Source organism: Punica granatum, chromosome 2 (assembly GCF_007655135.1).
Source record: "Punica granatum isolate Tunisia-2019 chromosome 2, ASM765513v2, whole genome shotgun sequence".
NCBI lineage: Eukaryota > Viridiplantae > Streptophyta > Magnoliopsida > Myrtales > Lythraceae > Punica > Punica granatum.
This window is the reverse complement of record NC_045128.1, coordinates 1,298,049-1,314,178: the sequence shown is the minus strand read 5'-3', so window position 1 is coordinate 1,314,178 and position 16,130 is coordinate 1,298,049. Positions and strand designations below refer to the sequence as shown.

The 16,130-nt window shown below is 33.5% G+C and overlaps 2 protein-coding genes across 2 annotated transcripts; both read left to right on the top strand.

Annotated features, from left to right (window-relative positions):
• The first annotated feature begins 7,826 nt into the window (after nt 1–7,826).
• LOC116194729 (germin-like protein subfamily 1 member 13) lies at nt 7,827–9,047 on the top strand. The gene is made up of 2 exons (XM_031523615.1): nt 7,827–8,029; nt 8,261–9,047. Exons 1-2 carry the CDS (start codon nt 7,915–7,917, stop codon nt 8,818–8,820), a joined length of 675 nt encoding a protein of 224 aa, XP_031379475.1. The 5' UTR covers nt 7,827–7,914; the 3' UTR covers nt 8,821–9,047.
• Nucleotides 9,048–14,843: 5,796 nt separating this feature from the next.
• On the top strand, nt 14,844–15,629 carry LOC116196692. Its single transcript, XM_031526547.1, has 2 exons — nt 14,844–15,349; nt 15,602–15,629. Exons 1-2 carry the CDS (start codon nt 14,844–14,846, stop codon nt 15,627–15,629), a joined length of 534 nt encoding a protein of 177 aa, XP_031382407.1.
• The last annotated feature ends 501 nt before the right edge of the window (nt 15,630–16,130 follow it).

The window sequence follows — 16,130 nt, the reverse complement described above, 5'->3', positions numbered from 1 at the left end:
TGAAAGGGAGAGGAAGCGTTCGGGGCTCTCGGGTTTAGTTGAGGGAAAGAGAGGTGCCTGAGCTTCGGGGAAAGGGCTGAGGGAAAGAGAGCTCAGCTCCAGCTGGGGGAGATGAGCTGCGAGCCAGAGAGGTCAGCTGAGGGAAAATTTTCCCGTTGGAAAAATCAGCTGGGAGTCTGTCCCCCTGTCCTCCGTCTGTGCTCCAGGACGAGGGAAAGGGTTAGGGGCGCCTGTGACCGGTCAGAGCCATGCAGAGGAGCCTCTGTTGCTTGCTGCAGGTTGAAGCTGAGAATGGAAAGGAGAAAAGAAGAAGATTAAGCGAAAGGAACTGGAGAGGGTTAGCAGAAAAAGGAAAAAAATGAGGAAGAAAGGGCCTCTGGGTCGAAACAGATGAGGAAAGGGAGCAGAGGAGGGCTGCAGAGAAAGGGAAAGGAAAAAGGAAAAGGGGAGGGCGGGTAAGAGGAAGGCAAGGCAGAAAGAAGAAAGCAACGGTCAAACATGTGAACCCATTTTTCATTCATTCATTTTTTCGTGCATGCGTTTTTCCCAAAATTCGATTTCTTAGGATCCGTTGACATTTTCAAATGAAAATTTTAAAATCGTGAAATTCGAGAAATAATCGACTCTATGAGAATTTTAATTTGTACCAATGGAGGCCGAATCACGATAAAATTGATATTGGACCTTTGACGCACGTCAATCGTAATTTGCACAATTATTGTCAAAATTCAATATTTTCGATCGGAGGTCAGAAAATTATTTCAAGACCACTGTTGCGTTCAAAAAAATTCAATGATCGACATTATGCAGAAAAATATTTTTCGGTCTCGATTTTCGTTCCGAATTTTGAAATTCGAATTTGACGCGCGTAAAGCCTGAGAACGTCTTGTAGAGTATTTTTCTGAAGAATTGTAAAATTGAAATTAAATTGGAAAGATGCCCCATTTTCAAAAGTTGTGCACGCTCGAGCAATTAGCTGGAAATACTTCTCTCATATGGGTGAAAAAATGATGATTTTGCCCCTCTGGAGTCGGTGGACCAAAATGTGGTGCTAACAGTTAGGATCAGTCTCAATTAAAGGAGAAGAGCAGCCCATGAGGTGTTGGGCTGATCTAGGGATCACGAGCAGAGATGACAATGCAAATCTAAAGACAAGCCTAGCCCATTAGCGGATGGCCCAATCTTAGAATCCAATATAATTGAAGAACCTGAGATAGATTTACTATCGTGCTTCTCTCTTTTGTTGAGGCTCCATCAGTTAAGGAGACATGGGGACGCATAATCAGATTATTTGGATAAACTGACGGAAGTAGTGAAGAAGAAGAAGAAATAACGTATCCCTTGATCATATGGTAGTGAGCAGTTACTGCATGATCAAACGCCCTCGTTTGTCAACTGACAGAAGCATCGGAACGTGGAGGTTACGGTGATGTAGGCTTGGCTGCTCTATAAATACCAGGCTTGGGAGATCAAAGAGAAGACACGCACACACATCGACTCAACTCAAAGCTTTGTCAAAATGCTCTGACAATTTCTTTCTTTCAGCTAGTTCATCTATCTCCTTGCACATATGATCCTCTAGATTTTCAGCATTGCATTTAGTTTGTAATCATTGTTCTTTCCCTTCAGTTCATTGTACAGGTTTCATTCGATTAATACAATTACAGTTTCCTCGATTGTTCATCATTCTATGTTCTTTTCTTTGAAGTAAGACACCAAACTGATCACTTTCGTTTGATTAGAAGTTGGATTTGTATATTCAATTGCTCTCGAGACCTACTATTTAGGGTACACCCGCGTTTTTTCGCAAACAAACCGAATTTGTGAACTGGTTCAGTTAGAGTTACAGTTCAATTAATGCAGTAGGTTCGAAGAGTGGTTTATGGTTGATGACATGGCACTTCCTCATTAGTGTACGCATGAAGACTAATTTGTAATAATTGTGAAGGTTTGTGGGAGAAAAATAAGAAAGTAAAAAATTGAAATGCAAAAATAAAAATTATGTACAATGGATGGTCCATATTAAATGAGAAGGGATCTAAGGCTTCATATTGGTTTTGTATGGTATGAAAAATCTAAAAATCCCTACCGAAGAAGTACTATTTTTTCTTTTATAAAACACAACACAAATGGCCTACAAAGAGAGGAATTAGAAACATTAATATCTAGTTTCTAAATCTCCAATTTTTAGAAAAAAAAATAACGTATATGTCTAATTATATGGTATTATTTCTTTCTAAATCTTTAAATTTGGGGACAAATAAAAATGTGCCATGTATAAAATATAATTAATTTAATAAAAGTTTTTTATTGACTTAAATTAAAACTAATGAAATAAAATGGTAATGTTTGAGCAATAGAGACTAATTTATACGACTTTAAAATGTTTAAATATATAAAGAAAACTAAGATAGATTTGCTAAATTAAGCTTCAAACTTTTGTTTTTAAAGATAAATTTTTTACAAATTAAGAATAAAAAAGCCGATATTTTGTTATCATTATTTTATTCATTTGCAATTTTTACTCTCCAATCTTTTCTTTTATAAGAACCTTATCTTTTACATGTATTTTTTAGTTGGCCTTCTCCTCAGTGAAAATATTTTCTCTTATCATGCTAATTTACATATTCTTTTCTATTCTTTTTCATCCTCACAATATCTCTCTTCTCATTCTCTAATTAAATTCGAAGACCACAAGAAATTTTGATCTTTTCGCTGGACTAGCAAATTATTTTAAAAACTCTAGAGAAAATTTTCCCATAGAATTTTAAATGGAAGTCTATCAATTTTTTCTATAAAAAATTCTCACAAATTATTATATTGGAATATATATATTTTTTGTAGATTAAATTTAAAACATAAAACTTATAAATATAAATTAATAATGATTTATTTAAAATATAAAAATTATTATAAAAATATAATCAATGATAAAATTCAAAAATCCAAACAAGTAAGGAGCATTGGTAAATTATATAAAGTGATGTTATAATAAAATGGATTCAAGGGTTCAAGTCTCTCTATTTCCATCCTAGAATTTTATGCTACGTTTGGTTTGTAAGTAACATTTTAAAATCAGATTTTGATTTTGAAAAAAGAGTTGTATAAATGGTTATGTATAGGGCCCACCCTTTGATTTTGTATGAGTTATTTTATTTTGTTGTGAAAAAAAGTTGTATAAATGGAGCCCATCCTTTGACTTTGTATGAATTATTTTGTTTTATTGTGAGTAGAATTAAGTTAAAGTGTAATTTTAAAATCACACTAACAAACCAAACAAAGCATTAGTATTGGTAGATTAGGTAGGTGTGTGGGGCCTACCATCCTGTTCCGTCGAAAAAATTTATTTAGCTTTTGTTTAATTTTTATATAAAAAAATAAAAAATATATTGAGACAACTATATTTACTTTGAATAAATATAAGAGACAATTTTATGGAAAGCTTTTGCTTGCCAATGCATTTGTTTCTAATTACACAAATTAATAAAAGACAACTTTGTTTCAAATTTGTCTCTAAATTAGGTCTATAGATAGCACCGACATGGACAATTAATCTAAAAGTTTTAGAGACAAGTAATTGACTATGGAGATAAATAATATTGTTTCAACACTTGAGTTGTATTGTAGTGAAAATTTTATTGCAAAGCTCTAATGTTGCGACAATTACTCGTCCTCCGAATTAATAATTAAACAAGAAGTACGGAACAGGAAATTTTGACCCCTCTCGATGTTGAGAGAAATTAAAGATAATTTCCAAGTTGACCAGGAACTCAAAAAGATCCTTCGTGGTGAAATAATATGTATATATGCAAGAGCAGGTGGAGAAAAATGAGAGGTTTGGCTGGTAAAATATTGTTTTTATCCACCTAATTTTCCGATAAAGAGTCAACATCTAGACATTTGTTTTTGTAATTCACAACCTTTTATTTTTTAGGGAGCGGATATATAGTCTATTTCACATCGGACGCGGTGGGTCGTGAGGTAAGTGATGATATCTTTATATAACTTGGAGTTTTAATTAATATAGATATATATAATGTGTGTGTGTATATATATATATAGGTGCATGTGTATATATATATATAGGTGCATGTATGAAAAATCAACTTGGAATGAATTGATAACAACCATTAACTTGGGAAAGATGAAAGGGAAAATTTATGAAAAATGTCCGATGATAATAATAAACACGTGCATATATACATATCAATCCATTCCATACATATGCTGAAACTAAAGATAAATTGCACAGTATATCACAACCTTCATATGTTATCATAATTTTATCTCAACGTTGATTTTTTTTTCTGAGGTATCATAACGTTAATGGTTTGGTATTAAATCTATCACGCCGTAAATATTCTGTATATTTTTTACGGAATTGATGACGGAATTCCCAATATAAGGGAAAAATTACACAATACATCTCAACTTTTTTGTTGTTTCTCAATTTTATCCCAACCTTTAAATTTTTACTCAATTCTATCACAATATTTTTGTTTTTTTTCTCAATTTTATCCCAATCTTTTTAGAATTTCTCAAATTTATCTCAATATGTTAGGATAATATTAAGAAAATAGTAAAAGATTGTGATAAAAATGAGAAACTACTAAAACGTTGGGATAAAATTGAGAAAACATCAAAAGGTTAGAATAAAAATGACAAACAATAAAAAAGTTGGAATATATGGTGTAATTTTTTTCCTTATATCGGGAATTTCGTCATCAATTCAGTAAAATATGGACGGAACTTTAACGGCGGGATAGATCTGAAACCAAATATTAATGTTATGATACCTCGAAAAAAATTAACTTTGGGATAAAATTAAGATAACATATAAATGTTACGATATAAGACACTATTTTTCCTATATTAAATATAATAAAACTGTTTTTTGTGGTTCATACATGTAAATGAGGACACTTGTCCTATATTTCCCTTTTTTCTATTTTCTCCCTTTTCTTTTCCTATTTTTAATAATTTCTAAATAAACTTTATATATTTTTCATCTTTATCCCTTATTTTGATTTCTTCCCACATCCTCCACAAAAAATTTCAAAATTAACATATCTTAACTACATATAGGTTTAACTAATCATATTAAGTCTATAAAAGTAAAGTAGAATATCAGTTTGATACTCACGTGCATACTTCGGCTTTGTTTTTTTTTTTTGGATCATTATCCAACTTTATCAGACTCAACTCAATTCTTACCCAAATTCAATAATATAATAATTACTGTTTTATCTTTTTTTTCATTTAATAATACTTTATCTCTCATACTTTTTCCTAATCATTTTTAAACATTCATTTAATAATACTTTTTCACTCATACTTTTTCATAACCATTATTAAAATCATTTTTTAATAATAAATTTTCCATCTATTTTCATATCTATATATACATACATATATATATTCTCATACATCAATATATTTATCAACACTTACAATCATTGCATAAAATCAAATTGAATTGGATCATTAATCTAACTCGAAAACTAAACGCAAATTTATTTTCCTCAAAATAATATCATGCGTAACTTTTGTTTATATAAAATTAGTAAAGAACGAAATAATGAATTTACTAATATTAGAACCTTGTAATATTTTTCAACTATAATGTTTTGGGCTCTAACTAATTCTACAATTCTCTATTTTTTTTCTTTTTCATTAAGCAAAATTTATTATCATTAAATCATTCTCTCTACATATATAATTTTTGTAACATCATAAGTAATAAATTTATGAGATCTCTACTAATCTATCCTAAAAAATGAATAATATTATAAAATTAGTTGATTTCATTAAATTTCTTGATGAACTCAATTTTGGTTCCTATGTTACATTTGGTATTTTATACAATAGCATAGATGTTTAGCACAACAAATAATGATATAAATATATAATATAGTAAATACAAAGTATTTGTGACTAGAATAAAATATTTACATAATTCCTTTCTTCTTCCCTCCCTTTTCATAACTTATTTTCTCTATTTGAATCCTTCCACCTATTAATATAAAAAAAATAACTGAAAAATAAAATTTGTTTAACTAGATTTCCACCCAATACTTAAAAATAAAATTTGTAATATTCTTAGTTTTCAAGTTTCGTTAATATATATAAATATATATGTAAATCTTTAATATTTCATGTATTATATCCTATCATTGGAAGTTTTATTCAAGAAACTAATGTATCATGGCTAAAACTAATTGAAAGTGTTAAATTCTTTTTTTTTTTCGGTTTCAGAGAAGTTGAATATAATATAAAAGTAATGTAATATAATAATAAAAAACACTACTAGGAAGTCCACCTTTTCCGAAGAAAAATTACGAGGGAATGGCCCTGTCGGAAAGACTTCGTAAATCCGTCAGAAAACTTTTCCGAAGGGAGAATTCCGTCGGTAAATTAAAATTTTTTTTGACCGCGTTGTCCTTTTGACCAACTACCTTTCTTCTTCTTTTCTCCTCCTCGATCTGTGGCTCGCACAGTTTGCTCCCTCTGATCTCTCATTCCCTCTCCCCCACCCATGCCCCAGGCTGCAGCCCACCTTGCCCCACACTGCAACCGTCCCCTACATTGCAGCTAGCTCCACGCCCGTGCCTCTGCATGGGCAGCTCCTTGTGTGCACACAGCAACTTCGCCCCCATCGATCGGCAGCAGCGCTTCGCCCTGTGCATGCGTTCGACATCAGCGCCTCTATCTCCCTCAGTGCCTCCGGATCGAGTCGCGCCTCTACCCTCCCAAGGGGTAATCCGCGCCCACGAGCCACCTAGATCTGCCTTCCTTCTCCCGCCCCTCGACTGGTCCCGGCATTGAACTGATCATCGACACTCCCCTCCCTCCGATTTGTATAAATATATAAATTACTCTTTTTAATTACAAATGATCATTTTTGTATTTTTAAATTTATAAGTTAAATTTGAATTTTTTAAATATTTTGTTGAATCTATAATTTTTGTTAAAATTTATTAATGAGAAATTAGAATGTAAATATATTTTACATTAGAATGTAAACTAGAATGTTATATATTTGTTTGCATTAGAATGCAAATTAGAATGTAAATTTATATAGTTAATTTTCTTTCTGGAAGACTGGAAGTGGGGCTTCTATATAACTTGGCAGTACTCGAATCAATTCCGTACAATGCAATTTCAAAATGTCAACAAAATTTAATAATGTGGTTTTTTTTTTAATATACGTAGTTAATTCTAGGTTGGTTACTAGGTAGATAAACCAGTATCCACAAATATATCTGACAAATATATTAAATTAAATTAAATAATTATTTTTTGCTAGCTCCTTTTTTTTTCCTTTTATAAAGGTTGTCTATTGACCTAATATAATAAAATAAAATCCTAATACCTAATAAAAAGACACAGCAAGTAATCACAAAATGTATATAGAATCCATTAGAATATCTTGATTACTAGCGAACGTGTAAGCCAGTTCGCTAAACTCTCTTATGAATTTTTTTGCTAGCACTTTCAATTGATCTCATATACGTATAAGGGCAAATTCTATTGCGCATTCAACAAAAATCGTTGCATCATAGAATTAAATAAATTACTAAATTTAAGTAGAGATTAAGTATTTATGAAAAAGACAACTAAACTTTTTTGAAATTTATGTAAATTAGGGCCCCATATATATATATATATATATATATATATATAATATGGTGGGTGTAGAGTGGTTCGTCCTAATGAGAGGAGAAAACAAACCTATAACTAATTAATATAAAATTGTGTGTTAAAAAGAAAAAAAGAAGTCTCTGTTTTCCATCTATAAATAGGCATGACATTTGCTTAAGCTTTCATAACCAAAGCAGTCCGTCAGTAGTAACCACTTAGATTCGAGCAACCTTCCAAACTAGTCAATCTAAATAAGTAAGATCGATTGATATCATGAAACTCTTCGTAATCCTCTATTTGTGCTCTTTGGTAATCTCCAGTAGCTTTGCCTTTGATCCGAGTCCCCTTCAAGATATCTGTGTGGCTACGGCTGAGCCAAAAAATGCTGGTATATATACTTAAATCTTTATCTATATCTATATTTATGTGATATATATATATATATATATATATATATATATAACTTCATTCTATTACGTATGTATGCCCTATGCATGTAAACACTAAACGGCTTCCACTTGTTCGAGGTTTACTGTGGGAAAAAAGTCAAATGGATGCATCTTTCGTAGACGTATAATCATTAGCCACATATGTTCTAATTTCCATCTTTTCTATGTAGTGTTTGTAAACGGGAAATTTTGCAAGAATCCGAATCTTACAGTCGCCGATGATTTCCTCTTTCGGGGAATCAACATTCCTCGGAGTACCAACAACAACGTCAGGTCCACTGTGACTATGGTTGCTGTTGACCAGCTCCCGGGACTTAACACTCTAGGGATCTCTTTGGCCCGCATTGACTATGCCCCTTACGGCGGCCTGAACCCACCTCACATCCACCCTCGTGCAACTGAGGTCATCATGTGCGTTCAGGGCGAACTCTATGTTGGGTTCGTCTTATCGAACCAGCTCGGAAACAGGCTCATCACCAAAGTCTTGAAGCCTGGAGACGTGTTTGTCTTCCCATTCGCGATGATTCACTTCCAGCTCAACATAGGGAAGACAGCTGCAGTCGCAATCTCAAGCTTGAGCAGCCAGAACCCCGGTGTCATAACAATTGCTAATGCTGTGTTCGGATCTAATCCACCGATTAATGTGGATGTCTTGACCAAGGCATTCCAGGTGGACAAGAAAGTTATAAATGATCTCCAATCCCAGTTTTCGAACGCCACCCACAATTAAAACCAAATAAGGGAGTGAAAGAGGATAGTTATATTCATATAATAAAACCCGAGCCTGGGAGTTCGTTTCCCTGATTGTTCATGGTTAACATATATTTGATGTGTTTGTGTGAGGTGGAAATGTTCGAATATGTTTCTTAAATTTAATGTTCCTTACTAAAGTGGCAACATGGTATGTATGTACATCTTTTTGAATAAAATATGATGTGTTTCATCTACTTCGTTTCATGTTATCGTGAAATGCTTCCCTTTCAATCAGTAGTACAGAATACTCCTCTCTCTTACACGCATCAATAGTGTGATTTGAATAACTCAAGACTTAATCTTAATTGAATTCTTTTTTTATTAATCACATGGTAATCATCATGAGTGCATTCAGCCGCAATCTACAGTATGCCGAACGTTCAAAATGATAAAAAAAATTCTTTTTTTCGATTACAATAGAGGCCAAAGGATTTAATATAATAAAATAGACAATTAATATATAATAAAGGGTATGGTTTCAGCTCCCTCATTCACTCAAAAATTAAAATAAAGGGATATTGTAGTCCCGCAACGAATATTAAATTAAAAATTTATTGATTATCAGGCGAAAACATACGTAACTGTATTCTCTTTGATATCTTTTCCTATTTTAGACGAGTAGCTTACTTTTGATGTCACGAGTCTTGAGGAATGCTATGATCTTTCCGACACTGTAATTTTTAGTTCTTTGATATAAAAAAGGGTTTAATTAAAATGATGATGATGATAATAATAATAATAATAAATTTTAAAAAAAGGTCTGTTGAATCACGATTTTTTTTTTCTTTTGGGAGTGGGAAGGGGGAGGGGCCAGCTGCCGACGGCTGCTTCATGAAATTAATAAATGTCCTGTAGCCATACAATAATCTATATTTACATGCATGATTTCGGGCAATGTTCTTTTTTTTTTCCAATGGAAAATATAGGCGCTGGAAAAGTTTTATTGTTTTGCGGGTCGAGCCATCTCGAATTGGACTAGTTGAGATTTATTGGGTTTTCGGATATCATGGTGCATACATAAAAAAATCTTTTTCCATCCAAATTATAACAGATAAAAAAATTCAACTGCAACTAGGTATACAAGAGCTCGAAAAGAAAAAGGAAAAGTGGCTCTCGTTTGCTCCTTGTATATACATGGAATATATATTTTTTCAACGAATTTGTTGATTTCTCTTGTTTGCTTGAAACATTTTTAGTTTTTTATAACTAATTGTGCGACAATTACATCCTTTTTCGAATTAATAATTAAATACGAGTAAAGTTATATACAATTGAGGTGGGTTTGATGAATTAAGTGTTCAAAAAATAAATTCTTAATTAGTTTAGATAAAATATGTTTAAGAAATGGGAGGAAGGATAAGGATGATAAGATGTTTAAGGAAGGGTTAATGGCTTTGATAGTTAAAAATGACTTATTTTATTAAGTCACATTTTACTTTATTTATTCAATAAGTGGTTTTCAGCTCAATAATTAAATAGTGACTCTCATATATCATTTTTTCCCTCTCTTCTCATTCATTTTACTATATAACTAATTTATAATTAATTTTTAAACACTTATTTGATTAAATTGAAACAAACATCACCTAGCTTATGACCCATGTTGATGTTGATAGTAATCAATGATATTTTCCAAGGTGACCAGGAACCACAACATAGCCCCTGTATCGAAATAATTTTTATGTAAGCGCAGGTGAAGAAAAATGAGAGTTTTTGGGTGGTGAAATATGTGTTTATCCTACTAATTTTCCGATAGAGAGTCAACATCTAGACATATATATATATATATATACATATACATCTATTGCTTTTGTAATTTTGCAATTTCTTTTTATATACTTTTTAGTGAGCAGATATGTAGTCTATCTCCCATCCGATGTCGCGCGTGGTGAGGTAAGCGACGATGAAGGGAAAGTTTATGGAAAATGTCCGACGATGAAATAACTAGTAAGACCCCGGCCCTTTTCGGCTTTTCTTTTAACTATTAGGACGGCATTTCAATATTGTTGCTTGTTAATACTAAATGCTTCTTTTTTCATCATTATTACGAATTGCTCTCTCTCACACGCAGTATTCACGAATAAGCTAATTTGCGGCAACTCAAGACTCAACTCTAATTTAATTCTCTCCAAGATTACTGCTCTTTCAAGGATTCCTCATAGATTTTTACTTCCTTTTTAGTGAATTAATATTATCCACACAACAATATGCTTGACATTGCAAAATGACAAGGTTTTCAGCATTCCCGACAATATTCATCGTCCGAGCTTGTCCATATATTCAAATTTTTGGAACTAACGTAATTATACAAAAACAAAAAATACTCGTACCTTGAAAAAAGAGTCTTAACCAATAGATTTGTATTCGATACTTGTTAGGGATCACCTGTGCCTCTTTATTAAATATTAATATTTTTATTTCATTACACTAGACTCATGAATCTCCTTATTTAATCAGAAAAAAAAAATACTCGTACCCTGAACATGAGTCTTAACCAATAGACTAATGTTAACCATAATCTTTATCGGAAAAAAATATTCATATTTAGTTTTTACAAAAAAAAATAAAAAAACTCGTATTTGATTATTTTGAATCTGCAGGGTTTGTAGTCCATATCTAGCTAATAATTTACAGATAACTCTAAGAAACAATGTGCATGTGCGTTGAAAAAAAGGGAACACCCTCTCTCTCTCTCTCTCTCTCTCTCTATATATATATATATATATATATAAGGTAACTTTTGACAGATGGACCTTGTTCGGAATAACTCGGAAGAAGTCATAGCTCGTTGAAAGAAGAATAAATTTACTTAAATTGGTTCAAATGATTCGACGCTTATTCCTCTTAAATAAGGTCTCGAATTCGAGTCTTGTGAATGAAAAAAATTCATGCTGAGAGAGTTTTACTCCCTTAGTGGGCTGATCTAGCTCGAGCTGGACTAGTCGGGATCCGATGAGTTTCCGAATATTAGGTTACGCACCAAAAAAATAAGAAGATTAAACAAAATTATTAGTACAACAGAGAAAAATTAGAGAGAAATGGATTTCAGTATGCATAGTGGCATATTTTTATTTCTCGATTCTGAACAAATTGGAGGACTCTTTAATAAATCTACATAAATAAATCTAACTAATTGCCCTATGGAAAGTCAACATCAAAGACACGTGCTTTTCTTTCGCCCATTATTTATTTAGATTTATTTTTGTTACTCAGAGGCAGTTTAATTAATTTGGATGTCGCGAGTCGTGAGGTATATGAGATGATCTATCCAATGTTCCTGCGAAGAAGTTCTTTTAATTTAAAAAAAATGCATTATGAAACAATTACATAATCTCCATAATCTATCACGAATTTACAAGAAAATTAGGTAGTAACTTATATATGTAATAAATTATCAATAGTCGGAATTAAATGGACCGAGGAAGAAATTACATACGAGAATTTCAACATCTGATATAGTCACATCTGGAATTAGATAAGGGATACCGATTTTGTCAGAATCGGAATACATTACTATATATGAATATCTATTTTTATATTGGGAAATGCGGAAATGCATTAAAGGATAATTCCATTTGGATCTTACGAACTGAGATACACTTCTACGTACAAGACTTAATGGAGACATTCTATATAGAAAGAGTCTTTATCAAATATTACTATATTAACTGCTCCAATCTCGGGCTTCTTTTTTTTCTTCTTAGCTTTCTTCTAGTCAACGTTAGTATGCATGATCTAGTCTTTTGCCGGACCGAATTAAAAAGATTACGAAAAATGTCAAATTTAGTCCTCAACCTTTAACTTTTTTTTATTTTAGTCCTAAACCTTTTCTTTGGCTAGATTTCATTCTCAATCTTTTTCGCGCAGTATGAGTTCAGTCCTTCCGTCCAAAATTCCGTCCATTTTCCCTGACATATATATTCGTCAAATGAGAGTGCGCCACGTGCGCGACAGATCACTACTATTCTAAACCGGTTATTATAGAGCAAATCCGATTCTTTTTTTTAATCAGATTCGTAAACCGGACTAAGATATTTCCAGTTCTTTTAGGATTCTAGCCATCGCTTCTCTTTCATCGTCTCACGCACCGACAAATGGCTGGAATCGTAAAAAAATCGAAAATATCTTCATTCGGTTTACGGGTTTGATTAAAAAAAGAATCGGATTTGTTCTATAACAACCAGTTTAGAGTAGCAGTGATCTGCCGCGCATGTGGCGCACTCTCATTTGACGAGTATACAAGTCAGGGAAAATTGACGGAATTTTGGACGGAAGGACTGAACTCATACCGTGCGGAAAAGATTGAGGATGAAATCCAGCCAAAGAAAAGGTTTAGAACTAAAATAGAAAAAGAGTTAAAGATTGAGGACCAAATTTGACCTTTTCCCAAAAGATTACTAAGTCGTTTGTTTTTAGAAGCTGTGGAGAGCTAGCTAGTTGAAGTACAATACAAATTAAAACAAGTCTTTTGACATTCAAACGTTTTTTGTTTTCTGGAACAACAAAAAATGATAACTGGATTAAATAATCACTACTAAAAACATTGCCCTTTTCGAGGGGCAAAGTCACCGGAAATTCGTCGGTTCTGTACGCTTACCGATGAAATTTCGACGGAATATCGAGGAAATTCGTCCCTTAATCCTCAATAATTCTTTTCGAGGCATCATCGAGAAAGTTTTTCTTGATAAAAATACCAAGGAAATTTTCCTCGAAAAGTCCTCGATAATATCGAGGAGTTTTTCCTCAAAAAAATCATCGGTACTATCGACAAATTTATCAAGGACTTTTCCCTTGATCATCGGCCGCTTTATCGAGGAAATATTGGCGGAACTTCCGTTGACAATACCTAGCAGGTACCGAGGACAATTTCGAAAAGGTTGACAGATTTAAAGCAAATATATTTATTTTATATTTTGGGAAGTTCTTTTCACCCTTCCCTCAAGGTACTACTTCGCTATCAGTCACTCAGGAGTATTTAGCCTTACAAGGTGGTCCTTACTGCTTCACACGGGATTCCACGTGCCCCGTGCTACTCGAGTCAGAGCGTAAGCTAGTGATGCTTTCGGCTATTGGACTCTCACCATCTAGGGTGCAACATTCCATCGCTTCGCCTAGCAACACGACACTTGTATTACTTTCCAACAACCCCGTTTTTACTGTTTAGGTTGCTCCCATTTTGCTCGCATTTACTACGGGAATCGCTTTTGCTTTCCTTTCCTTTGGCTATTAAGATGTTTTAGTTTGCCAGGTTGTCTCTTGCCTGTCCATGGATTCAATAGCAGTCCGAAAGGTTGACCTATTTGAGAATCTCTGGATCGACGCCTATTTTCAATTCCTCGAAGCATTTTGTTGCTTACTGTGCCATTCCTCGTCTCTAGGTGCCTAGGAATCCACCGTAAACCTTTTCTCATTTGAACCTTACCCTTAACTTTAAGGTTGTGCCATCAGAAGGTGTTGCTAAATGGATGGATCTTATCAACATCTGCAAACTACTAAACAATTAAGGGGCTATTAACTCAACTTCATTCCAACTATGTATATATATATATATATATATATTTATTTAATTGGATAATAATAATAATGTGGAGGGAAAAATTAAAAAGTTATGATTGTGTTGTTAAATTATGAAAAAAAGTGGAAAAAATCAGAGTAAATTGCCTAATTGGTCATCGAGAGATGGATTTTGTCTCAAATACACATCGACCCATTTTTTATATCAACTTAGCCATCGACCGTTAAAATTTACATCATCCTAGCCCTTTTGTCACCCTTCCATTAAAAAATGAACGGAATCTTTCTCTCTCTTTCATTACTTATATTCAATTCCTTTTTTTTTTCTATTGCTTTCTCTCTCTCTCTTTCATTTGAGTTAGGTCCCTAGCCATCCACATTGATGGAAGATTGCCGGTGACTCATAAGAGTTTCGGTGACCATTTCGAGGAGTAGATAGTGTTGTTCTCCTGCTCGTGGGCTTCCATCAAGCGTGCTTTCACCAGAATGCCCTCCAGAATCACCGCCGCCGCCCAGAGCCAGCCTAGCCCCAGACTCGGCCCCACCATCCCAACCGTCACCTTCGTCCGCTCCTCTCACCGCTCCCTCGTCTCCATGGTCCTCCACGAATCTCTCGACCTGCTGGAGCCCCATTCACTCGTACTCCCATCCCAAGAATCCAACCTCTCCTCCGATGACAATCCTTTGTTCCTCCCCCTGCGGAACGATATCTTCCCCTGCATGGCCTGCGCCGAGATCTTCCCCAAGCCCCACATGCAGCAACAGTTGATGAAGCACGCCATGTCAGAGCTCACTGGGGAAGACTCGGGCCAAAACATCGTCAAGATCATCTTCAAGACGGGTTGGACCAATAAGGACCATAGCTCGAAGATCGACCGGATCCTAAAGATCCACAACAGCTCGAAGATCCTAACCCACTTTGAGGAGTACAGGGAGTTGGTGAAGTCCAATGCAGTGAGGAGCTGCGCCGCAGGCAGGAGGCGAGGCGAGAGGTGCATCGCTGATGGCAACGAGCTCCTACGCTTCCACTGCTCAACCTTCATCACATCTCTCTCTCTCTCTCTCTCTCTCTCTCTCTCTCTGTGTAATTCGTAAAAAATCATTTTTTTTCCAAGTTTTCAGTTTTTTTCTTTTTTTTTTATCCACTGATGAAAATAGCATAGCATTAAAATAATATAATAGATCATTAAAGAATTGAAAAAATCATAAAATGAATTAAAGTATATGTTCTGTCCATTTTTTAGCGGAAGGGTGAAGGAAGAGCTAGAATGATGTAAATTTTAACGGTCGAGGGTTAAGTTGATGGAAAAAGTGGGTCGATGTGCATTTGAGATAAAACCCATCTCTCGACGATCAATTTCGCAATTTACTCAAAAAAGTAATTAATAATTGAAAGAAAATAATGATTATGTTGTTGAATTGTGAAAAAAGTAATGAATAATTGAAATAATTTAGTATTAAAAACTAAATTAAATGGTAATTAAGATAAAAAAACTAAAAAGAAAAGGAAAAGTAATAATTGTGTTGTTGAATTGAAGATAAGTGGAGTAAAGTGTAATAGAGTAATGAATATTACTCCAAAATCAAACACACCCTAAATTACTTATCAACTAATTGTTAACCCTTTTAGCACAAAAATTAAAACAAAGTTTTCCTTGGTCAATAATATAAACATTTAGTATATGAGTAACTTATTTTAAACACTTTATTAATATAACAAGCAATATTTATGGTGTTTTACTTAATTGATAGATTATGATAATTGAATGTACA

Coding starts and splice junctions, on each gene's coding strand:
- LOC116194729 (XM_031523615.1), top strand. CDS start 7,915: ATGAAACTCTTCGTAATCCTCTATTTGTGCTCTTTGGTAATCTCCAGT. Junction 8,030..8,260: donor GGCTGAGCCAAAAAATGCTG/GTATATATACTT, acceptor TTTTCTATGTAG/TGTTTGTAAACGGGAAATTT.
- LOC116196692 (XM_031526547.1), top strand. CDS start 14,844: ATGCCCTCCAGAATCACCGCCGCCGCCCAGAGCCAGCCTAGCCCCAGA. Junction 15,350..15,601: donor GGCAGGAGGCGAGGCGAGAG/GTGCATCGCTGA, acceptor TCCATTTTTTAG/CGGAAGGGTGAAGGAAGAGC.